This window comes from Bos mutus, chromosome 22 (assembly GCF_027580195.1).
Source record: "Bos mutus isolate GX-2022 chromosome 22, NWIPB_WYAK_1.1, whole genome shotgun sequence".
Lineage (NCBI taxonomy): Eukaryota > Metazoa > Chordata > Mammalia > Artiodactyla > Bovidae > Bos > Bos mutus.
This window is the reverse complement of record NC_091638.1, coordinates 64,030,442-64,054,964: the sequence shown is the minus strand read 5'-3', so window position 1 is coordinate 64,054,964 and position 24,523 is coordinate 64,030,442. Positions and strand designations below refer to the sequence as shown.

The 24,523-nt window shown below is 58.0% G+C and overlaps 1 protein-coding gene across 1 annotated transcript in view; it reads right to left on the bottom strand.

Moving 5' to 3' along the window:
* Positions 1–24,523, bottom strand: part of SHANK2 (SH3 and multiple ankyrin repeat domains 2) — a 563,804-nt gene that overhangs the window by 156,555 nt on the left and 382,726 nt on the right. Inside the window, 2 exon segments of the mRNA XM_070359054.1 lie at positions 1,222–1,346; positions 2,961–3,043. Coding sequence (XP_070215155.1) covers positions 1,222–1,346; positions 2,961–3,043 — 208 coding nt within the window.

Below are 24,523 nucleotides of genomic sequence, written 5' to 3'. Positions count from 1 at the left end.
ATAAGGTAAAGCACCTTCTCCATTTTACCTGGGTTTCTCTTCTAATAGTATCTTTCCTTCCGGATTTCCATCCTTAGAAACATCCTCCTTAGAAGCATCCAGGAGATCATGAACAGAACTGCAGCTCAGAAAGCACTCTTGGAAGCTGAGGCATATCAGAGACGAATGGCTTCCAGCGGCCGTCTCGCCGCTGGCCTGGATCTCCTTTCCAGGATGAACAGGTGTCTGGCCGGCCCCACGGCGGAGGCCCCGAGCACCAGGCTGAGACCGCACACCCATTCTTCCTGCCTGCGGTGCCTTTCCAGAACAGACGAGACAGGGCTGAGGGTGAGCCCCGAGGAACGCGCTTCCCAGAAATGCGGACTCCCAGTGGGGGCCACCTGAGCCTACCGAGCATCTTAGAACATTTTCAAGGCACAACGTATTCTATTATTGATTTTTCCAAAGACTAACGCATTCCTTTGAAAGTAACACCTAAACCCGCGAAAGGCAGGGAGCTTAGGTGTGCCAGCAGTTTGGCACCTCGTGCACACCAACATGGCAACTCCAGGTAAGGCTTGAAGCAGCTGGGAACTCATGTCTAGTGGGATTTTTTTAAATGAAGACCGTGCTCCTTCCATTCACCTATTAGCAAAAGCTGGTTTTCACAGCATCTAAATTTACAAGCTTCCTTTTGGCACCACGAGCTCCAGCCACCCGACTTGCCCAGGCTCCTCGGTCCTTGAAGACCATCACCCATCTGATAGGCCAGTTACTTCGACTTGAAAATCAAGACTCTCAACCACCAACATTACAGACCTCATGGGAGCGAGACCCACGGCGCCATGCTTTCCACCGGCCCTGGGGGCACAAGTGTGGGCCGTGGCTTCTCTTGGGTCTATTCATTCAGTCACAGCTAAGCCACCCAACAGGTCTGCACAGGTCCCTGACATCAGGGCAACCAGCTTCCTCTTACTTCTATCTTCTACTTCAAGATCAACAGCCAAGTTGCAGACACTGCCAGCCTCCAAAGAGACAAAGCCAAGGCCGCAATCTCAACACGCTGTCCGCAGGAAATTACATCCACTGGAGGTGGGAACAGCCGAGGAAGCCCCCATCCAAGGCAGCCTCCACACATGCCCCCGGCCTGGACCACTGGCCACACCGCCAAGACCACAGATCCAGCCCCCAGAGAGCCGGCGCTCTCCCCAGGCAGAAGGAGACAAACACCGGGGTCCCTACCTCAATCAAGAAGTCCCCGGTCCTCAGTCCGGCTTGCCATGCCACCCCGCCTTCATCCACAGACTCCAGGTACTGCAGGGCCGGGAACGCCGGCGTGGGCGTGAATTCTTCGATGGGCGTATCCGCTGGGAAGACAAGGTGTACCGCGTTACAAGGCTGGGAGATGTTTGCAGGTTGGTAGCCCAGGCCTCCCACAGGATCCTGGGAGGAAGCAGGCCCTATGTCTCCGTAGGAAGTGGGTGGCCCAGGCCAGCTCTCCCCTGGGAAGGGGCTGACACTCATGGTCATGGGCCGACACCAACTCAAGCAATGGGCCTGGCTGCTTTCCGGTGCCTCCTGGCCTCTGTGCTGAAAACACACGGGATACCGTGCTCTCTGGTCCATGTCAGTATGTACACGCCTGTCATTTTCTTTAAAAGCATCAGTGACTAAACATTTTCAGTTCTAAAAATGGAAAAGTTCCCCCATAACCACATGGAGCTACAGAAACACCACACTGAACCGCTTGCCAAATTTACATCCACGTAGACTCGCAACCAAGGGAATTCAACTTGGAGCGTGGACGGGACAGAACGCTGACCCAGTGGGTGGCTGCAGATTTGGAATCCGCTCATGAGCCCTCTCTGCCGGAAGCCTGGCTCCCTGTGGCCACTCTGCGGCCAGCGTCCGCGGGAGGGCTGGGGCCCCGCTGCTCAGCAGAGCCAGCGTTGGCTTCCGGGGGGGGGTTGCCCAGAGCCATGGAGCCAAACTCTGGGGCAAGAGGTGGACGCTCCTGGGTGGTCCCCAGGGGCTGGGGGTGGGGGGTAGGGGGAGGAAGCTGGCCTCGGCCGGGGGAGGGGAGACACCACACAGCCATGGACACAGGGGGGCAGAGAGATCTTCCCTCCCGCCCCCCGCCCTCCCCCACCCCGTGGACTGGCCGCTGCCTGGGCAGCAGGAGTCTGCAGGTGGGGCTGGCTCCAGGGCAGGAGGCCTCCCCCCGCAGCACAGTGCAGGGCCCCCCCACCGCAGCCCCAAGGCTCCGAGATCAAACTTGTACATGGTTTCCCCACACGCGCGGGGCACAGATGTCTCCTCTCACGGGGAGGCGATGCCATTTTGCTTCATTTTGGTGGGGGGGGGCCCTCCCGAGTTCCGGGCTGCGGGGGGCCGCACTGCCGCGGACCAGGTTCCCGGAGCCCCCCACCGTGGGCCACGTGACGCGTGTGCCGCTGGCTGGGCCACGGCGGAGGGGACCATCTTGCCACATTCCCTTTGCAAAGTCACCTTAGAGGCGGGCACCCAGCCGCCTGCCGCACTCGGGGGCCGAAGCCCACTCCCAGAACGGGGCAGTTTGGAAATCCCCGAAGGAAACTCAGGACTGGGTAATTCTGGGCGACTGAGACCAGGAGCTCTGAAGCCAGTCACAACCGGACTGAACCAAGCCACAAAACACAGATGAAACCCATGAATTTAAAAAAAAAAAAAAAAGTGGGGGGAGGGAGAGAGAAAGAGGAAAGAGAGGGAGGAGAAGGAGCTTGTTCGGAGCAATACTGTGTACAGAAAATTGGAAATATTCCTAAAGGAAGCCCCGGTGTTTAAAAAGGCAGGATGTGGAAGAACATGGTTGTCTAGCAACCGAGTACCCCCAGGAAAAGGGCTTCTTTCTGAGCTGGCGAACGTTTTTCATACAGGCGTGTACACACACAGACACACACACACATGTGAAGGCACCCAGGCAGGGAGCCGCCGGCTCTTACCTTTCGCCCCTCGGAGCACGAATCCGAAGCCCTCATTGTCTTTCTTCTGCAGGACCACGGTCTTCTCCTCGATAACGCAGTCGCTGTAGAGAGAGTTCCGGGGACAGCGCCCATTATTGTAGCCCGTCAACATCACCGCGGCCGAGGCTCCGCCGGGGACGTTCATCATCGTAGCCAATTAATCACCCCAGCTCGCCCGACCCAGGCAGGCAGCGTGGAGACGGCGAGCCGGCGCAGGAGGAGCGGAGGCAGCTGGGGGCAGGCTAACGGGAGGGGCGGGCTCGGAGCGGGGGGCCGGGCGGAGCGGGCGCGAGCGGGAGGCAGGAGTCATGCACGGCGGCGGCGGCGGCGCGGGCGGGCCCCGGGCGCCCCGGCACGGCGAGCGGCCCGCGGGCGCGGGGGCGCGGCGCGCGCGGGGCCCGGCCGCACGCGGCGCCCGGGTCGGCGCGGGGCCCTCGGCCGGCGGAGACATGAGGCAGCAGTTTTCCTTTTTCTTTTCTTCCCGAAGGGCTTTTTTTTTTCTTTTGTACAGAAGCCGCCGATTCTCTGCGCTCCCTTGCAGCCGCGGCCGCCCCGGGAGGCGCGGCGACCCCTCCCTCCGGTCCGGGGCGCGCGGGGCCCCCCTCGCTCTTGCGCGGAGCCCACAAGGCTGCTGGCGGCTCGGCGGCGTCACGCCGGCCGCGCAGAGGAACCGCAGGCCGGCGGAGGGGGCGGCCGGCGGGCGCGGAGGGGGGGCTTCCAGCGGAAGAGGGCAGGTCACTCCAGCCCGGCCTCCTTGGGGCGGGGGGCAGTGGGGAGGAAGGGGCTGCAGGCTCCCCCTTCAGCCACACCAGCCGCCGGTTGGCACAGCTTTTTTTTTTCTTAAAGGAAAGAAACCCCAAAAGCTCCAACTTTGCTTCGGTCGCCAAAGCCTCCCACCATCCACAGGACGGGCGCGTCGCCAGTTCATCGCCGCCCCGCAGCACCCAGCACCGGGAACAGGGGAACCCGCCCCCCTCCCCCCGGACCCCTCCCACCTTCCGGGGCTGCCTCCCTCCTGGAGTCCCCGCTGCCCCGGAAGTAAGTCAGGGGGAGGGGAGGGCCGCTGGGGGTGGGGGGATGGAGAGGAGGCTTTCTCCAGGGTCCTTAGGGGCTGGCTTGTGGGAGGGCAGGGTGAGGGGGAAGGGCCCCGGCCCGAGGGAGAGGCCCGGGATGCCCGGAACGCCTACAAACGCTTGGACGGGGCTCCAGGTCCCAGGACTGAAGGTAGCTCTGCCCAGCGCTGGGTCTGCCACCTGCAGGAAGCCCGCGGCCTCAGCTTTGCGGGAGCAGCCCCGCAACCCGGGTGGGCGGTCAGGAGGAAGAGGGACAGGGCTGCTGGGACCCAGAGCTGGGCAGTAACGGAGAACATCACCTTGCAGGGACGGAGGAGCCGGGGAGCTCCCTAGAGGTGGGGGGCCGCGGTCCGAGGACACACAGGCGTCCTGCCCCACTCCCGAGCCCTCGGCCCGCCCAGCGGAGGCCGCACAACGGAACTCACGGGTGTGGCCCTGTCCTCCAGGAAAGGGCCAGTGCGGCAGACCACACCATCCTGGATGGTCACAGTCCAGGATGGTCTAGGAACTTGGGAGGAGGGGCTGAGTCCCTGGGCACTGGCTCTGCCTCCAGCCCCGGGGTCAGCCTGTCCGGTCGGTACAGGAGCCCCAGGTCTGGGAGCTCAGCCCCCGCGGCTCACCAGAGGAGGGCTGAACGTGGCCAGGAGTCCAGGCCTGGGAGCCTGTGGGCAGGTCACATGCTGGCCTGGCCTGGCCTTAGTCGGAGACCCGGCTCTCTGAGCCTCAGGCCCTCTCACATCATAGCGTGCTGAGAACAAGCCGCAGGCCTCCCGGGACTCCCGTGAGGTCAGATTGGAGGATGCCCACAGCCTGCGGTGGGAGCTGAGTGTCCCAAGGAGCTATTGGGTTAACCGCCATCTACTTGGCGGGGAGCCAGCACTTGGGATCTGCAGGAGGGGCTGGGGCGGAGCTGGGCACGCGGTGCTCGAGGGGGCGGACCCCCTACTAGCCTCTCTACTTTCTAACCGGCAGAACAGACACAACTGTCTCCCGCCCACCCCTGAACTCCTCAAGCTGGAGGGCGCCCTGGCTCCTCAGGTACAAGCCCGCCACCCGCTCTGGCGGCTTACCCAGGCCGCTGCAGCCTCGCCTTCTGCCCCTGCTCATCCCCATGCAGGAGCCCCTTGAAACCTTGCCACGACGATGCCTGCTCCGAGGGGCCAGAGCCCTGCGGTTCCCTGGGGACCCATGTGGCCCCTGACACCCATCTCTGCCCGGCTCCAAGGCAAACTTGTCCTGCTCTCCATCATGAGGCCCTACCGTGGGCCAGCTCCTCTGCCCATGACACAGACAGCACCCCCCTGACAGCCTTTCAGCTGTCCCCCATGCTGCAGAAGCTTGCTGGGGACAGTGTGGCTGTCTGGATGCGGTTGGCACCCTCCCTACTGGCTGCACAGGGCAGGGGCGTTCGGGCCTGGTGGGTGAGGGTGTCATTCAGGGCCCAGCTCAGATCCTGGCTCTGCTCTGACCCCAAGGGCACTCTGGCCTTTGGAACCTCAGGGTCCCGCTTGGCAAAATGGGAATCATAGCAAAGCACGCCTTGTGGACTTCAGGCGGGTTAGCAAAGACCCCACCTGAGCCCAGGTAGACAGCACACGTTAACAGCAACCATGCTAAGGGAGGGTCATTTGCATGTGCCCACCCCTCCTCCTGTAAGGACCCCCCACACCGGCTGATGGTTCCCTCTTAAGCCTCTCAGCAGTTCCTAAGTCACTGAACAACTCCTGGCTCACTCGAGGCTGCCCCAACCTGTGTGTCTATGTCATCCTGCTCGCTGAGAAAGCGCCGGACTCCTTCGTCTCCGATCTGAAGGATGGTCTGAACTTTTCTCTCCTGCATTAGTTCAGGAACTGAACAGTCCCTGGCTCCCTGCCCATCATGACCCATCTCAGTCTCATTCACAGACAGACCTGGGTTTGAATGCCAACCCAGGCACTTACCAGCTTAGCTTCTCAGAGCCTCACTTTTCCCATCTGCAAAGTGGGAGCACTCATACCTTCCTTGCAGGGACTATGCGAAGCAGGTGAGGGCAGTGCCCCCCTACAACAGGGAGAAGTGCTCTCATCAGCATTGCCATGCGCGGATCTCCCCAGGAGACCGTGACTGCACCCTGGGGGTTACCCAGCACGGCGCCACATGGAATGGAGCAAAATGGGCAAGGGACGCAGCGTGGAGAACGGGTGGCAGCGTCAGGGGCTGAAGGAAGACCACAGGGTTTCGAGTGAAGAGGTCTCCGGGTCAGTCCCCGTTATCCACAGAGGGCAGGGCAGTTCAGCACTGTGGAGTGCCTACTGTATGCAGCTAGCTAGGGCTAGGAAGTGGAAAGGTAGGCTCAGGCTGATGGAAACCCGCAATCTCGGTAGCAATCAGTGAAAAGCAATAGAAACTCCAACGCAAGAGTCATTCCCTTAAAACAAGTGTGCATTCTGATTTTGTCTGAATGGCACAATCCCCGGGCACGGGCTCCAACTGGGAAATCCCACAACCCGGGCATCAAGAAGGCACCTTCCCCAAATGAGAGTCTCTTTTCTTCCAAATCCTCCTAACAAGGGGCCCCTGCACAGTCTGTACACGGGGGTCCCCTCCAGCCTCGTCCAAGCCTCTGGTGGGGCCCTTCTCACCTGCGAAGCCATCACCTGTGGGCTCCTCAGGGGCAAACATCATGCCCATTCTCTCTGAATCTCCTTACAGGGCACAACATCTACTCTTGGTGAGATTCTGTGTGATGAAAAAAATCTGTACTCCAGCTGTGCTCTCTTCAAACGTGTTTTCTGAACAGGGCAGGAGAGCACTTTAACGTACCCCAATGGACCCTGCTTTGGAAGCTTCTTGCAGTGGGAGCCGTGGAAGGCAAAGGCGGTGAGCACTCAGCCCTGCTAAGGGCAGGTGTGCAGGTTGCGCACAGAACAACTACAGAGGACACCATTCGATCGTGGCCGTCACAGAACCATGTGTGCATGGTGGTGATTTCGGCTCTCAGTTGCAAGTAAAGGGCCTTGAGAAAGGGGCAGGCACCTTTTTCAAGCTCATGCAAAGATGGAGTACAGGCCACGGACGCACAGAATGCACACAGTATCCACAGACGCATGTCTGCCTTGGGGGGATGGGCTGCCGTGGAGGCAGGAGGTAGCCTCACAGAACCACATCGACACCGGGAGACACGACCTTGTGCTGTAAGTCTCCTGAGAGCCACACGGTAGAGGCTGTGCTAGCTTTTCATGTTTCCACCCCCGACAGTCCTGCACGTGGCAGGAACGGGTGCTGAATACACCTGGAGTGAGGCGGGAGTATGGTCGGCCACACACAGGGCCTCAGGGTCCCCACCCCACCGGCAGGCCTGAAGACTCCCCTGGGGTCTGCCTTGCAAGACCGCAGGTGGCCGGGCCTCGAGTGGCCTTAACTGTGGCCCCACGAAGGGAAGGCTGTGCTTCGCTTGGGTCCAGATGGTGGAGATGCCAGCGATGACAGCTGGCATTTAGGATCTGTCAGTCACTGAACAAGCTCCCTTGGCAGTGGTATCTGGTCCTGGAGGAGGTGTAAACTGAAGCCACAGGAAGCCAGGCCCCGGCGGCCAAGATGTGTGAGCAGGTGGGCCCTGGGGTGGCTCTGTCTGCCCTGTCCCACGTGGGAGGGCTCGTTGTGGGCATTTGAATTTTGAACACAAGGACCGCTGGGGTAGACCAGATGGCCTCACCGGACAAATCAAACCGCTCTGTTTTCTTTCCTGCTCTACTGGGATTAGGTTTTGGTCTTGAATTAAAGTTCAGAAGCAGTTGGGGCCAAGGGTAAGCTACCAGGTTAATTCATTAACCCATGCAGTCATTCTCTATGGTGGTTCAGATGGTAGAGAATCTCTCTGCAATGCAGGAGACCCAGGTTCGATCCCGGGTCAAGAAGATCCCCTGGAAAAGGGAATAGCAACCCACTCTAGTATTCTTGCCTGGAGAATTTCATAGACAGAAGAACTTGGTGGGCTACAGTCCATGGGGTCACAGAGAGTCAGACACGATTGAGTGACACCTTTATTCCTTACTGAATACCTACTAAGGGTCAGGCCACAGACTGGTTGTTTGGCATTTTCGGAGGGAACAAGCCAGACCTAGTCTAACCTTTGTAGACACGTCAAGGGTAGTGTGTTGGTTGAATGGTAGACCCCAAATCATGTTGAAGTCCAACTCCCCCATCTGTGAATGTGACTTTATTTGGGAATGAGGTCTTTATAGATGTAATGAGTTAAGGATCTCAAGATGAGATCATTTAGTGAGGGCCCTAAATCTAACGACTGGTCCTTAGAAGAGAAAAGAGAGGGAGATGGGAGACAGGCTCAGGGGAGAAAAGGCCGTGTGAAGACAGGCAGAGGCGGGCAGGACGTAGCCACAAGCCAGGAAGCGCCAGGACCGCTGGCCAACATCAGAAGCTGGAGGAGAGGAGGACAGGCCTCCCCGGAGCCTTCACAGGGAGCCACGTTCTGGCCAACACCTTGATCTTGGACCTCCCGCCCCGGAACTGGGAGAGAACACATTTCTGCTGTTTGGAGCTGCTCAGCCTGTGGTCATTTTACAGCAGCATCAGGAAACTCACACATGGAGAAAGTGCGAAGTCACACACGAATCTAACTATGACACAAATGTGCAGGATACGGTGCTGTGTGAACCCAAACAGGGCAGGAGGACTTCCTGTAGGAGGAAGACCAACGCATGAATAGGAGTGAGTGGGCTGGGAGGCTGGAAGGGGACAGAGAAAGAGGAGAACATTCCACACAGAGATAGAACCTCGGGATAAAGGTCCTGAGGCCCACCTGGGAGGCAGAAGGAGCCGATCACACTGGGCCGTGGCTGAGGGCTGCCTGCACACTCAGGACAGGGTCCAGGGGTGGCCTGAGCCTGGAATTCAGCTTCAGGCAGAACCAGAAAAGCGTCTGCTTCCCCCCGTATGACCTAAGGCCAAAATGATAGCAAGCAGCTAGCTGATCCACTACTTCCAAGCTAGCCTTTTCCCAGCCAGGCCTGAATCCCGCTGGGATGATCCAAGGTCGGCTTAAACATGTTCCACAGCCATGCTTCCTGCTCAGCGCGTCACACACAAAGGTCCGTGGTAGATGACGTCACAGCTCTCCCCAGGCACCAGCAGAAGCTACAGGGTGTGAGGACGGCCCGAGCCCAGTAGCTGAAGAGGACGCTGGACAGGCACACCCAGGGCTACAGGGGACGCAGCAGGAGGGGCACGTGCCCTGGATGAGGGGGCCTCAGTGAGAAGCACTGATCCCCTTCAGCTTTGCAGGCAGAGGGTGGTTTCAGCCACTGGGCCCTACAGCCCAGTCCCCAGCAGCCTCCAAGCTCTGAGGACCCCACAGACATGTCTGCAAGCTGGAAAGGAAAACCCACGTACCCCTAAATCCAAACAGCAAACAACAAGGAAATGAGTCTGTGTTTAATGAAGTGTCTGTGAAATCGAACATGAGGTCAACTTCATTACGCGCTAAGTTTCGTATCCGTCACACATCCTCACACGAGAAAACAACCTGCGAGGCGGATTTTCTCACCGGGAGAGACTTCTCGGAGAGGTGGCTCAAGGTGACGAAACCCCAGAAACCACTGGGGGGTCTTCCTGCAATGACTGACTCACGGGAAGATGGGCCCAAGGGCAGAACCGCCAAGATCATTTCAGCATTTGTGTGCGTGTGCTGAGCAGGCACGCTGAAGGTGGGCTGTGAGTGTGATGAACACAGCTGACTGGATCTGGGCTGGGGCAGCCGGAATGCAGGGTGCAGGGCCCCGGCGGGTGGGGGGGCGGTCTTTTGGAAGTGGCGGAGGCTGTGGGGGCAGCCGTGCCTGGGGAGAGCCTGGGAGAGAGGTGGACCGTGTATCATCTCCGAAAGCTCCTTCCTGGAGCAGCTGTCGGGGGGCGGGGCCCCCTCCAGGGCAGGGAAGCCGAGCCTGAGAGAAGCTGTGTCTACATCACTCCCCGCGGAAACGCATTCCGGTGACAGAGCCTGATGGAGCTGGGAACTGGGACACTGTTAGAAAGAGGGGCCTCTGGGGACTGAATGGCAGTGGCTGTCCTAGAAATTTCTGGGCTCTGCCAATCAGGGAAGATGAGGCTAAACAGCCGGCCAGCTCTTCCGAGGGGGGTGCCTGGGACCTCAACAGGTGGCCCAGCTGGGCAGAGACTCCAGGCGTGGGTAGGCGGCCTGGCTCCCTGGAGGTGGGGTGACCCAGAGCGACGGCTCCATGGGCAGGCGGGGCCACGTCCCAGTCCTTGGGAAGGGTGAGCGGGTCGTGAGTGGGTGGGAAGGGTCCCTCAGTCACCTGTCACTCACCTCCAAAGGGGCATCTCTAAGCTGCGCCACACACACCACTCTCCCTGAATCCTGCTTCCTGCATCCCGGTTGGAGGGTGCTTGGTGCCCCGCCTCCCTGACTTGTGTGAGCAGGCAGCGGCCCTAATTCCCAGGGGACAGGAAGGAAGCCCATGCCACCTTGGTGCTCTAAGAGGCGGGCAGTGCACGGCTGCTCTGTGATGATGAAGGTGGCCAGTTCACTCGAAGTGACACAGCTCCTGGCTCTTGGGAGCCCTGCCCACGGAGCGGCATCGTCTCAGCCTCACCGGTGTGGACAACGGGCCATCCCTGCGGAACTCACAGCCCCGATCCACAGAGATGAGCTCTTACGGGAGCCGTTTCTTAGACGGGTGATTCAGAACACTGAATCAGAACCATCCCTGCCTGAGAAGATCGCGGCATCTCCCTGCTCATCGCTAACATGATAAACAGCGACAAGTTTTTCCTAATAGAAGCAATAATGTGCAAAGAACTTGATTCAAATTAAATTGTCTCATTATTTTGTGATAAATCACCACAAAGCATCTCCCAAGCACAACTCGGCTATGTTACCTGCCGAGTGGCTGGTGGAGGAGACAGAGGGACGGCGGAAATGACGGGAGGTGATCACCGCTCCCAGGAGAGGGATAGAAATGCGATCTAAACGGGAAAACAGCCGCGCAGGAGCCTGAATGGCCTGGGTAGGGGGTTCTGTCTTCACCAAACCAGCTCTGTGACCTTGGATGTCAACTGCAGCCTTGAAACATCACAGAGGGGTAAGAAGTGGGGTAAATACAAAAAGAAACTAGGAGCTTGGGATTAACAGATACACACCAGTATATATAAAAGACAACGAAGACCTACTGTATAGCACAGGAACTATATCTGCTATCTCGTAATAATCTGTAAAGCAAGAGTCTGGAAAGGTGTGTGTGTGTGTATATATATTTCACAGATTCACCTTGCTCTACACCTGAAGCTAACACACTATAAATCAACTATAATAGTAATAATAATAAGCACACAGCACAGAGTGTGACGTGCAAGACAGGGTGGCGGACTTGATCAGCTGGTGAGAAGGTACCTTAGGCGTTCACTCTGGAAACGTTCATTGTAAAATGAAATATTTTTACCCGCTCCCTACATAAAAGAATCTGCCGGTGACGTCAGCAGAGTGCCCTCAGGCTTCCTTCCTTATAAAAGTCCCGGCAGACCTCAGAGATACTGGGGGTTCCATTCCAGATCGCAGAAATAAAGTGAATGTGGAAAGGGAGTCACACCAGCTCTTGGTTTCCCGGTGCCTATAAAAGTGATGTTTAGACGACGCTGCAGTCCACGAAGTATGTAAAAGCATTATGCCTAAAAAACAATGCACATACCTTAATTAAAAAATATTTTAGGACTTCCCTGGTGGCTCACTGGTTAAGAATACCCCTGCAGGACACAGGGGTCCTCTCCCTGGTCCGGGAAGACCCCACCTGCCGCGGAGCAACTAAGCCCGTGCGTCACAGCTACTGAGCCTGCGCTCTAGAGCCCAGGAGTTGCAACTGCGGAAGCCCCAAAGCTCCAGAGCCTGTGAGCCTGTGCTCCTCACCAGGAGAAGCCGCCACAAGCAGAGAAGCCCCCGCACCGCAACTAGAGAGCAGCTCCCGCTCGCCGCAGCTAGAGAAGAGCCCCCGCAGCAGCGAGGACCCGGCACAGCCAAATAAATAAATAAGGAAACAAAAACTACTTCGTCACTAAAGCACGCTGACGATCATCTGAGCCAAGAGAGTTGTACTGTTTCTGCAACAGTAACGTGACGAGATCCCTGAAGACGGGTCACTGTAGCAACTGTAATCACCATGAAAAAGTTTGAGATGTTGGGAGAATCACCAAAAGGTGACGCGGAGACAGACAGAAAGACAGAACGCGGAGACAGACAGAAAGACAGAAGTGTTCGTCGCTCAGTCGTGTCCAACTCTTTGCAACTCCATGGACGATAGTCCACCCCAGGCTCCTCTATCCATGGGATTTTCCAGGCAAAAACACTGGAGTGGGTTGCCATCTCCTTTTCTAGGGGAGCTTCCCGACCCAGGAATTGAACCCGTGTCTCCTGCATCTCCTGCACTGGCAGGCGGGTTCTTCACCACTGGCACCACCTGGGAAGACCCACCGTGGAGACAAGAAGTGAGCAAATGCTTGCAGTTGGAAAAAATGGTGCCAACAGACATGCTGGACACAGAGTGACCACAAACCTTCAAGTTGTCAAACACACAATAAAGCAAGGAGCAATAAAGTGAGGTGTGCCTGGACAGCCGCCACGGGGGTTTACTTAGAGCAGGACACGCCAGTGAGTCAGGGATCCAGGAGGAAGGGGGCCCCCGGGGAGGGACGCCCAGGCACCTCCCTGTGCTCTCGGAGTGGTGGGGGCCCCCAGGGCTCTGCCTGCATAGATGCTGCGTGCTGTCCCTTGAGCAATGGCTGAGGGTATGTCACCAGAAGACAGGGGAGCTCAGCCTTGCAGGGTGGGCACTCCAGAACCCAGGGAAAAGATGCTCCGGGTTCCAGGACCAGAGGAAAAGAGCCTGGGTACCTGTGCAGGTGGGAGGCAGCACATTCAGCTGCTGACCCCGACCCGAGGAGTCTTCCTGAAGCCCCTGTTCCCTCCCAATCCATCAGCAAATGCCACCAGCAAGGACACGGACACAGTTCACATTTACATACCTGTCCTGACCTCCCCAAATCCCAAGGCCCCAGCATCTTTCACTCGAGGACCACAGAAGCTTGCCGACAAGTCTCTGAATGCATCCTTTATTACAAAAACTTTAAATCAGGTCATATCTTCCTCCCTTAAAATATTCCCACAGCTTCCCATCAGAATTGGGTAAAAACCCAAGTTTCCCACCGTGTCCAAGACTTTCGTGATCTGAACCCGGGGGCTCCTTCTCATTCTCCCTGTTCCGGCCTCAACGTGATCTATTCTCCCAGGAGTGAGTGAGCCCCCTCAGGTTGGAGCCTGGTCCTCCCACCTCATTTTCTAGCCCACTTTCTAGTCCTGGCTACAGCAAAGGCTGGTAATAGGGTCCTGGACAGGACGCTCACCCACTCTGGGCTGGGGTTTTCCCGTCTGCCAAAGGGAAGATTAGACCACGCCAGCAGCCACATAGACGATGCTCACTGACTTGGTGAATGAAACCCAGCCCAGGACTCCTGCGTCTGGCCTGTGATGCCAACAGGGTGACCCGTGTCCTGGGCTACCTGGGGACGGAGGGGTTTCCTCAGACATGGTGTCTTTGTTTTGAGACCAGGCTGGTCCCAGGCAAACCAGGAAGAGATGGCCAGCCCCATTCAGCCGTCTGCAGGGGCAGCATGGCACCCACGGTCCTGTTTAAGCCGCTCCAGCGGGCTGCTGCTCCCTGGGACCCTCAGCATGCTCCAGGAGGGTGGGATCATTCCGCGAGTCCATGAAACTGGTGGGGGAAAGGTTTGCTCAGGGCCGCGGGGCTGGCCAACGTGTCAACCTTGGCCTTTGGCCCTGAACTGAATGTTCCTCAAAAAAAGCAAAGCAAACACTAAAGGCATGGAGAAACTAGAACCAGGGGAACGGGTCGAGCACCTGGCATTTCTCTGGGAGTGCAGCAAGGGGCTGCCGTGACTCCTCTTCCTCTGGTGATCCCAATGACAGGCCAGGAGCCCATCTGTCGGCCTTGAGTTTGCCTCCAAAGAGCACGCTGAGTGGGCCGGGGGACAGACGCTGGGCTTGGTTGGCAAGGCCACCTCCGAGTCCCTGTGTGGGACGTGGACGCTGTCCACAGTGACAAAGCCACCAAATCAGATTGAGCGTGGGTGTCGCTCGGTGACCCCAGCTTTGGGGAGGAGGTGGAACCCTGGCGGGGTGAGGGGCTGGGGGATTCACCCTGAGCTCACTGCTCCCTGCGTCAGGCTCACCCGCCCAACCGGGAGGGCACTGACCTCTGAGGTCAGGCCTGGCTGGAGGGGAGGGTCTGGCCACCGCTCCTGTCCACCCCGGACCACCAACCCCCCGCCACAGGAACATTTTATTTTTGTTCCAAGTGCTGAGGCTGAGATGAGATCACTGAAGGGGAAGTTGTTTCCTAAAAGTCCCTCAAAAGGGGAAGGAGGAACATTTTCAGGTGGATGGAGCCCCTTTGAAAGGAGCTTGGCAAACGTTCTAGGTTGACGAGAGGCTGACAGACTCTTTCTGTGAAGGGCCAGAGAGTAGACGGTTCAGGGTTTCTGGGCCGTATGGTTCCTGTTGCAGCTACTCATTCTGCTGGTCGTGGTTGAAAGGCAGCCATGACACTAGGTAAGTGACTGGGCGGGGCTACGTTCCAATAAAACTTTATTTACAAAACAGCTTCCCACCAGAATTGGTGGGCCCGATTGGGTGTGTGGGCTGTTGGTTATAAAGACCTGTTCTAAATGTCCTAAAGACATTCGAACTGACACAAATGATACATGTCTGTGACTATCTCCAGATAACCCACATGCAGGTACATATAATAAAAGCTAAGAAAAGGCTTAATTCTCCTACACAAGCAACACTTATATGACCGCACACAGGTGCCTGGTTTGATATAACATCTGAGCTTTTCTTCTAAAAAGGAAAAAAAAAAAAACCTCTTTAGAAATGGGGTCATCTGTGAGATGCCCTAGAAAGTTTCAGAAGGATCATACAGAGAAACCTTTCTGAAACGCAAAGAGACACCCTCCACCCCCTAGGCTTTTGTGCTTCGTTGGGTCAAAGTGTGAGGAGGCCTGAATTCTGGCTTAATTAGTAATAATGGATAAGTAAGGTGGTTCAGACAGTAGGGAATCCGCCTGCAACACAGGAGACCTAGATTCGATCCCTGGGTTGGGAAGATCCCCTGAAGGAGGGCATGGCATCCCACTCCAGTATTCTTGCCTGGGAAATCCCATGGACAGAGGAGCCTGGCCAGCTACGGTCCACGGGGTCGCAAAGAATTGAACACGACTGAACCATTAACACTTTCACTTTTTTCAACAAAAGTTGCAGATGTTATAATTACTATGCCCAATCTTTAAGCATTTTTGGTTGCCAGTGCGTCCTGTGCTAAATGTCCTGAACCCTCACGACGACCCCAGGAAGGAGGTGCTGTGCTCGCTCCCACTCTCTGGATGTGGCGAGTGAGGCACAGAGAGGTTGAGTGATCTGTGTGAGAACACACAGCTGGAGGCAAAGCTGGGCAGTCTGGGGCTGGCACTGCACCCTAGGACGGCCGGACACCAAACAGCCCGGGGCGGGGGTTGCTGGCCAGGTGGGGAAGGACCCGGGCATGGGGGAGGGCTGGTTCTAGCAGCACGTTCTGGAGAAGGCATCTTGGACTTCCTGTCCATTCCTGAGCTGCCCAGAGAGCCCCCAGGGGTGCCCTGGGAAGAGTCTGCTGGTACATCCTGCTTTACACCGAAAGCGCGAAAGCTGGAAATGGTTTCCACACACTGCTGAATGCAAGCAAGGAAGAACACGGTGGAGTGAGCACAGCCAAAAGCAAAGGGAGGCGCGGCGCGTGAAAAACGGCGCAGGAGCACCTGTGTGGTGAAGGTTCAGTGTTGAAAAGCGTGTTTGATCATGAAGGTGCCGTGCCTTACAATCCCCCATTGCTACGAACGGGCCATCGGCCAAATGAGGTCTTCCTGGTTGACAAGCGTGCAGTTCTCGGGCTCAGTCTTTTACTTCTGCCCAGAACACACTCTACAGGCTTGCTGTCACTATATGCCAGACTCCTAGTCATCCTTCAAAACCCACTTCAACAGCCATCACTTTTACGGCATCCTTGTTGCTTAGAGGCAAGGCACTCAGCCTTGTCCCTCACATACCCAGCTCCTTCCCCCAGCCCGCTTTCTACTCTCAAGGTGGGAAAAGTGAGATCCTTGCCTTCCCAGCCTCCACTGCAATTATGGATGGTCACCGGACACAGTTTTGGCCAATAAGCCCTGAGGGTGAGTCTCCGGGGGCCCTGCAGAGACTATTTTACTTGTGCGTGAAGAGAGATCAGAAGAGTGCTTCCTGATGCTTTTTCCTACATACTTTTTAAAAAAATTTTTGATTTCTGTTCATGATGGATTTTTTTGCATCCATTTTTATTTTTATTTATTTATTTGGCCATGCCCTGTGGCATGTGGGATCTTAGTTTCCCAAGTAGGGATGAAGCCCGTGCCCTGTCCAGGGGAAGCGTGGAGTCCTAACCACTGGATCATCAGGGCAGTCCCTTCCCTATGTTCCTGCATGAGATTTGTTCTGAGGACACGACACGTGGAGCTGTGGGCACCATCTACAGCCCCGAGGGAAAGGCCAGGAAGCCCGCAGAGACACCACTGCCCCTTGGGACAAACCCCGGCCACGGCTTCCTCCAGACTCACCAGGGTGGTCTCAGCCAGCGTTAGTGGGCTTTTTATTATTGGCAGCCCAAAGCTTCTTAACAGACATCTAGAAGTTGGAGAGCGGCTTCCCTGGTGGCTCAGAGGGTGAAGAATCTGCCTGCGATGCAGGAGACCCAGGTTTGATCCCTGGGTTGGGAAGATCTCCTGGAGAAGGGAACGGCTATCCATTCCAATATTCTTGCCTGGAGAATTCCATGGACTGAGGAGCCTGGCGGGCTACAGGGTACAGTCCATGGGGTCACAAAGAGCTGGACACGACTGAGCAGACTAATGGTTCACTTTCAGAGGCTGGAGAGGAAGGGAGGGAGGTTGACCAGGTTAGAGGATATGGGCCATGTGCAGATACCAGGATGCCAAGACCTCCCGCTAAATCCAGTAGCCTTCAACTTACGTTCTGGGCGGAGAAAGAGTCTGGGCCCCACTCCTCTGTGCACTGCTGGTTGGCCACGAGAACTCAGGAGCCCTGGTGACACAGACCTCAAGTCCTGCCCAACCTGCAATTCCCAAGGAAGGTCAGATGACAGCCCCTTGTCTCAGGCGGACTCAGTTCAGAAGCGGAGAGCAAAATAAAAGTGATTTTCTTGGTCTTAGCCCAGGACTAATTTCCCAGTAATTACAACATTGACTCCCTAAACATGCTGGCTGGTCCAAAGTACGCCAGCAGGGACTTCCTGCTGGTCTACTGGCCAGGAACCCCCGCTCCAGGTCCCAGAGGGCCTGGGTTTGATCCCTGGTCAGGGAACTAGATCACACAAGCCACAACTAACCATCTGCACGCCACAGCTGAGAGCCGGTGCAGCCGAGGAAAAAATGTTTTTAAAAGTACAGTGGCAACGACAAGGGCGTTATATAGTAGGGACAAAAGAAACGGCAGAGCCGGGAACGTCCAAAAAGTGAACCAAAGCGAAGAATGATGGATTTTAGACTTAACGGAAGTGAGAGTTGGACCATAAAGAAAGCTGAGCACTGAAGAACTGATGCTTTGGAACTCTGGTGCTGAAAAAGACTCTTAAGAGTCCCTTGGACAGCAAGGAGATCAAACCAGTCAATCCTAAAGGAAATCAACTCTGAATATTCATAGGAAGAACTGATGCTGAAGCTAAAGCTCCAATAGTTTGGCCACCTGAAGTGAAGAGCTGACTCACTGGAAAAGACCCTGATGCTGGGAAAGACTGTAGGCAGGAGAAGATGGCAACAGAGGATGAGATGGTTGGGTGGCATCATCAACTCAATGGACATGGGTTTGAGCAAACTCCAGGAGACAGTGAAGGACAGGGAAGCCTGGTGTGCTGCAGTCCATGGGGCTGCAAAGAGTCGGCCACGACTGAGCGACTAAACAACGAACCTCCACAGGCACTCAGCGATGGTGTGGACCGGATCCTTTGCTTTACAGAGGGGGAAGCTGAGGGCCGAGGTCTGGACCTGGCAAGAGTCATCGGTGGGGCCAGGACTCTGCGTCCTCTGACACACACCCCCGCCTCCACCACAGAGCTCAAAAACACGCGGGGTTTCCATTCTGGAAAAGTGATGCCTGACGCCCATGAACAGTCTCCGTGGTCCAGCTGGTCTCGTGGAGCAGAGTCACTTCTTTTTCTGAAATCAGCAGGTGACTCTGTACTTTCTCTCTCCTCCAAGCGACTCCAGGACTCTTGGTGCTGGCACTTCCCACGTGACAGCCACCCGCAACGGAGGAAGGTCTCGCACTTAATCGAATCAAACCCCATGTGCCCTCTGACCTTCAGGGTTGACATGGACAGAGCTCTAGAAGTCAGGCTCCTTCTGAGCCAGAGAGACACCCCCGGCACGGCTCCTGTAGGGGAAATGCCCTGGCTGGACCCCTGTGAGCCGAGCTGCTGTTCACACTCCTTCCCAAGCACCTGCCACCTGCACACGTCTCCCTACGGAAGACACCGTCTCACGACGGAGGTGTGTCCCCAGCTGGGCGGGACCTCCCACCCCACCCCCCACGGGATGCAGACGGAGAGCTGGCTGGGCCTCCAGGTCACCAGGCTGTAAATGATTTCAACCTCCCAGGGCTCCAGCCCCAGCTGGTGCCTTCCCTTCCCTGTCCCCGTCTCTAAGATCTCCTAATTCTCCCTTATTTTCCTCATCATTCTTTATTAAAGCCGGAGTCCCGCCACATGGCTGGCCATGTGCCGGCCCATCCATCTAGCCGTTCCCTTGTACAGGGGCAGCTCATCTCTCCTCCTCGAGGTCTGATGATGATTTGCTTGTTTCTAGTTTGCCCCAGATATTCTTCTGACTGCTACCTGCTGGGTTCCAGGCGCCTGTCTGCCAGGCCAGGCGTCCTCTGTATTTGTTTTCCTTCCTTCCTCCCTTCTTGCTTGTCTTCTGAAAGATGGCCACCCTGGTGCCTTTTCCACTGACTCTCCCTTCTCCTCCCCCAGATCACTCACACGCATCCATCAGAGGATCCTAGGCTGTCCGAGTTTATTGAGACAGATTTCTGCTGAAATATACTTACGAGGAGCTTCCCAGGTGGCACAGTGGTAAAGCATCCACCTGCCAACGTGGGTTGGATCCCTGGGTTGGGAAGATCCCCTGGAATAAGAAATGGCAACCCACTCCGGCATTCTTGCCTGGAGAATCTGCTGGACAGAGGAGCCTGGTGGGCTACAGTCCATGGGGTCGCAAAGAATCAGACACGACTGACTGAGTAACTGAACACGCACAGCCCAGAGTACTTATGAAGACCACCCTCTCTCCTCCCACGTTACAGAGAACAGGGAGACGCTCCAACCACAGGTGACCACAGGATTTATCAGCGCGACTGCAGATGATACACAGTGCATTCGGCGGCCACAGCCTTGTTCGCTACCCAGGGGGCCTGTGGAAGCCCCTACACTCATCCTCTCTCTCACAGGAGGGGAGGGAGGCACGGGTTTTCCCCGCTCTTCTCCAGCGAGGATGGTGTGGCTCAGAGGTGCAGTGACTAGCTCGAGGTCACACAGCCCCCGTGGGGGTTGAGCGTCGAGTGGAGGGTCTGGGCTGCAGAGCCCCCTCGGCCGGCGGACGGAGACCACAGAGCTGCTCCCCGGCCCTTGGCAGCTTCTTTGGGGACATGTGGGGCAGCACCCCAGGGCCCGAAGAACTCTGGGGCTGGGGCCCACATCCTGTCTCCCCAGGACCGTCACACGGGGCTGCTGAGGGACCAGAGCCTCAGGCCTGGAGCAGCGAGGGAGCCGCGAGGGCCGGGCCCGTAGGCCCCCTGCAGCTCCGGCTTTAGTGTCTCCTCCCTGGAAAGCCCCCCACCCCCCAGCCCCTTCCGGCCACCTGCCCCATGCCCCCTGCCTGCTTCCGTCATCCCCACGGCCCTGGAGCCCCCCACTGCCCCGGCACTGGGGGAGACGGGGGCGTTGTCCCTCCTGCCGGCCCTGTTCTCCGAGAGCCTGGGGGGTCTCCACACACAGGGCACAGGAGGTGGCGTCTACGTGTGACCTCACTGATGCCTCTGGAGCCCAGGCCTGACCCCAGGCCTTTCCTAGCCCACTGCCCGCCACCCGCCCAGCGCCCTATGGCCCCTGGCTGTCCATCTGCCAACACGCATGGTGACCCCCTTCCAAACCCCCAGGCCCCACCCAGGGTGTGAGCTTCATCTCTGGGGGGTGCACAGGGCCCACCCAGAGCCCTATGGGAACAGCGACTCAGGCTTTAGCACAAGGGGCTGGGAGGGGGGAGGGGGGTCAGCGGGTCCCAGTTCTGGACACTCGTCTGGGGCACACGTGTGCCCGAGGAAAAGACAAGCCACAGGGCACAGAGACTGGATGGTGAAAGTCACTCAGTCGTGTTCGACTCTGCGCGACCCCACAGACTGCAGCCCGCCAGGCTCCTCTATCCATAGGATTCTCCAGGCCAGAATACTGGAATGGGTAGCCCTTCCCTACTCCAGGGGATCTTCCCCACCCAGGGATCGAACCCTGGTCTCCTGCATTGGCAAGTGTATTCTTTACCATCGATCCAGCATCCTCCCCCAAATTTATATCCTCCCCAAACTCAGAATGTGCCCTAGTTGGAAATGGAGTCTTTGCAGAAGTAGTGAAGGGAAGGATTGAGGAGAGGTCATTCTGAATCTGGGGGGCCCTGAATCCACGAGAGGAGTCCTTATAAGAGGGGAGACAAAGGGACTTCCCTGGTGGTCAGTGGGTAGGACTCCACTTTTACCAGGTAGGGGGTGGATTTGATCCCTGATAGGAGAACTAAGATCCCCCTTGCCATGTGGTGTGGCCAAAAAAAGGAAGGGGAGACAGAGAGAGAAGGGAGAATGAGGCAAAGGCTAGAGGGATGCGGGCACAAGCTCAGGGACATGGGGGGACCCCAGAAGCTGGAAGAGGCAGGAAAGGCCCTCCGCCAGAGCTCGGGGCGAGTGAGCCCTGGCCACACACCCATCTCAGGCCACCAGGATCAGGCAAACGAGTGCTGGTCCAAGTCAGCCAGGGTGCAGTCACCCGCAGGACGGCCCCGGCCACTCACTCAGGGGGAGTCTCGGGGAGGCAGCCGTGAGCTCCTCACTCCATCTGCACCGAACTCTGTGCGGGTGCAGGGGCCTCCATGGGTCCCTCAGGGCCCTGCGGTCTCCCCAGGCTCCTGGGATAGCCGGCACCCTGCTCAGGCGTGGCCGGCTCCTTCGAGGGGCAGCACTGAGATGACAAGTGAGGAGCAGGCTGGGTGCCGCCCTGATGGCATTCTGGTCACAGGCGGCCTCCGTGTGAGTCCAGCCTCGGTGGCCCGGCCCTGACCCTGTGCCCGGGGCCCCCGGCCAGCACCTCTTCCCAGACGCAGTGGGCTCTGTGGCAGCCAACACATACTTCCTCCTCAGCAGCCCCCAGCACAACCTCAGAGCCGAGGGACCCCCCTGGGTTTTCCCAGCAGGCACACGAGCCCAGACCTCATCTCCTGGCCCGCGAGCCTCTGGGATGACCGGGGGGTCCCAGGGAGGCCAGTGAGCGGGAGAGGGGGTGCAGTGGGCAGAGTCTGGGAGAGGAGCCGGGATCGTGAGTCCCTTCCTGGCCTGGGGAGAGTGGCTGGAACTCCTGCAGCCTCAGTCTCCCCACCTGTAGAATGGGCTCTCCCTGCCAGTCTCGCGGTAAATGGGGATCAGGCACCTGTTCTCACCGCTCTCAGTCTCAGCACTCTCAAGGCTTGAAACACTTGTATTGGTTTCTGACGCTTCTGGAAAAACAACACAAACTGGGCAGCATCTGCAATGCAGGGTCGTCCTCTCCGCTGCCGGAGGCCACAGGCCTCACCGGGCTAAGGTCAAGGTGTCTGAGGGCTGCCTCCTCCAGGAGGACCCAGGGGAGAATCTGCTTCTCGCCTGTTTCTGGGGGCCGCCCAGACCCCTTGGCTCCTGGCCCCTTCCTCCATCACTCCATCCTCTGCTCTTTGATCATTATCTCCCCCACCTCCTTCTGATCGTCCCTCCTCCCTAACACGGACCCTGCAATCAACACCAGGCCCACCCAGAGGCTCATGCCATGCTCCAGTCTCAAGGTCAGCTGATATCTAACAGCTTCCCTGGTGGCGCAGACAGTAAAGAATCCACCTACAATGGAGGAGACCCAGGTTCGATCCCTCGGTTGGGAAGATCCCCTGGAGAAGGGAATGGCAACCCACCCCAGTATTCTTGCCTGGAGAAACCCATGGACAGAGGCGCCTGGTGGACTACAGTCCCTAGGGTTGCAGAGTCGGACACAACTGAGTAGCTACCACTTTAACTTCCACATCTAACAAGGTCTCACATGCAACCTTAGTCCTCCTCGGCCATGTGACATAGTCATGCTCAGAGATCAGGATGCGGGTGTCACTGGGGGCCAGGACTCGGACCACCACACCATCCAAGCCGCCCCTCCCCTCCCACAGAGAGACGGCAAGACAGGCCCCACTCGCCATGCAGGCCGGGGGTGTTTCCACCGGCTTGCCGCAGATCTGGGGCTGACTCATCACGTCCCAGGCCCTGCCTGGGGAGCTGCTGGGGAGCAGGGAGGAGCAGGTTGGCACGGGCACTGGGGAGCAGGCAGACGGTACCGCGGCGGAAGTATTCATGCATTCTTTCCTTGTAAGCCACGCTCTCCCGGGGTCGGAGGAACAAAGCCAGGCCAGTAATTAGACCACATACAATTACCCGCTGAAACGGCGACTGTGCCATTTGCCGCTGGCTCGGCCGTCTCTTCCCCTGGCTGGGAAGAGAGCCGGGCGGTGACCTGGGCGGCTCGGGGGCCCCCTGCTCCTCGGGGTGGAGTCGCCCCAGAGAGGACCTGTGAATGGCTGGCATGGGGAGGTGTGTCTGTGTTCTCAGGTCCCCAGAGGAGGAGAATTAGGAAGAAAATTCTTTGTAAGACCCAACTCTAAGCCAACATGTGACAGTGACAAATTTCAGCTGGGCCCGGCGGGCTCCTCATCTTGCAAGGTTAAAGAGTCCATCAGATTCCCAGCACAAAAACTAATTAGATAAAGATGGAACCGGGCCCCCTGGGAATCGTCTCCCTGAAGGCTGAGAGAGGCATGTCGCTGCGAGTCAGCACGCCCGCCATGCCGGGGAATCGGATCCAGGGGCTCCCGCTGCCTCCTTGGGGCGGGGGATGCACCCCATCCACGTGGGGGAGCTGGGAGGTCTGAAGTCTGCTCAGGTCGCACCGTTTCCTACCTGCTCTGTCCTTTTGGTTTAAGAAGTGGTCTGAGCCCAGGCCGCCACCCAGGATGAGGACAGGAAGCGCCCACATGCCCCTCAGAGAACACCCGTTCTCTCTTGGTCTGTCAGTCGGAGCTCGTGGTTCCCGTGACAGAAGCCCCCCACCTCCACTGCGCCCCACTGTCCTGAACACGCAGGTTCTGTGCTGAGCGCAGGAGGACCCAATGGCTCATCGTCCTTGCGTTATGGGAGCAGGATGTGGACGTGTATAGGCTGAACCCTGTGGGGACCCCATCTTGGACAGGGTCGGGGGGGGCTTCCTCCAGGAGCAGGCAGCTAGCTGCCATTCCCTGGGAGAGAAACAGGGACCCCACGCCGCTGGCCAGAGCACAGGCGGACCCAAGCCTCCAGGGGAGGAGTGGACGGGAGGGCAGGTGAGCTGGCGCGTGGTTTCAGGGGCCGACCGGAGAGAAGGGCGGCCTCTAGGGCACAGTGGGGCGGGTGCAGGATGGTGGCCCTGCTGCGCACCCCAGGCTGGGAGGGACAGAGCTGCCCGCTGGGAGGAGGCCGCCGGGTATCCTGGGGCCCACGCCCTAGACGGTATGAGAGGACAGGTGGAGTCCATACGCCTGGAGGTCAGGGGTCATCCCGCAGGGAAGGAAACCCAGGCGCCGAGGGTGACATGTCTGAGGAGAAACAGCAGAGGGGGCGCAGAGGGGGCTCGGAGGAGAGGCTGCGCCCGGGGGTGGCTCCAGCCTCGCGCCCGGCCCAGGGGTCTGTCTGCCGCCACTCCCCCTCCCCCGGTCTTTGATCCACCCCCAGCTTCACGGCGGTCCACCCGGGGTCTCTGTTAGATGCAGGCCCCACCCTATCCTCACTGGCCAGCACCCACTTTCCGTTGCTTCTGCAGAACCTGTCGCCTCCCGCTGGTCCGGTGAGAGTGTCCTGGGGCTGTTGGGGACCAATGACCGCATTCTGGGTGGCTTCAAACAGCAGAAGCTAACTGTCTCACACTTCTGGAGCAGTTCATTGCCCGTCGTCACCGGGCCAAAATCAAGGCAGTAGTTGGGACCGCTCCCGCCAGGGACCCCAGAGGA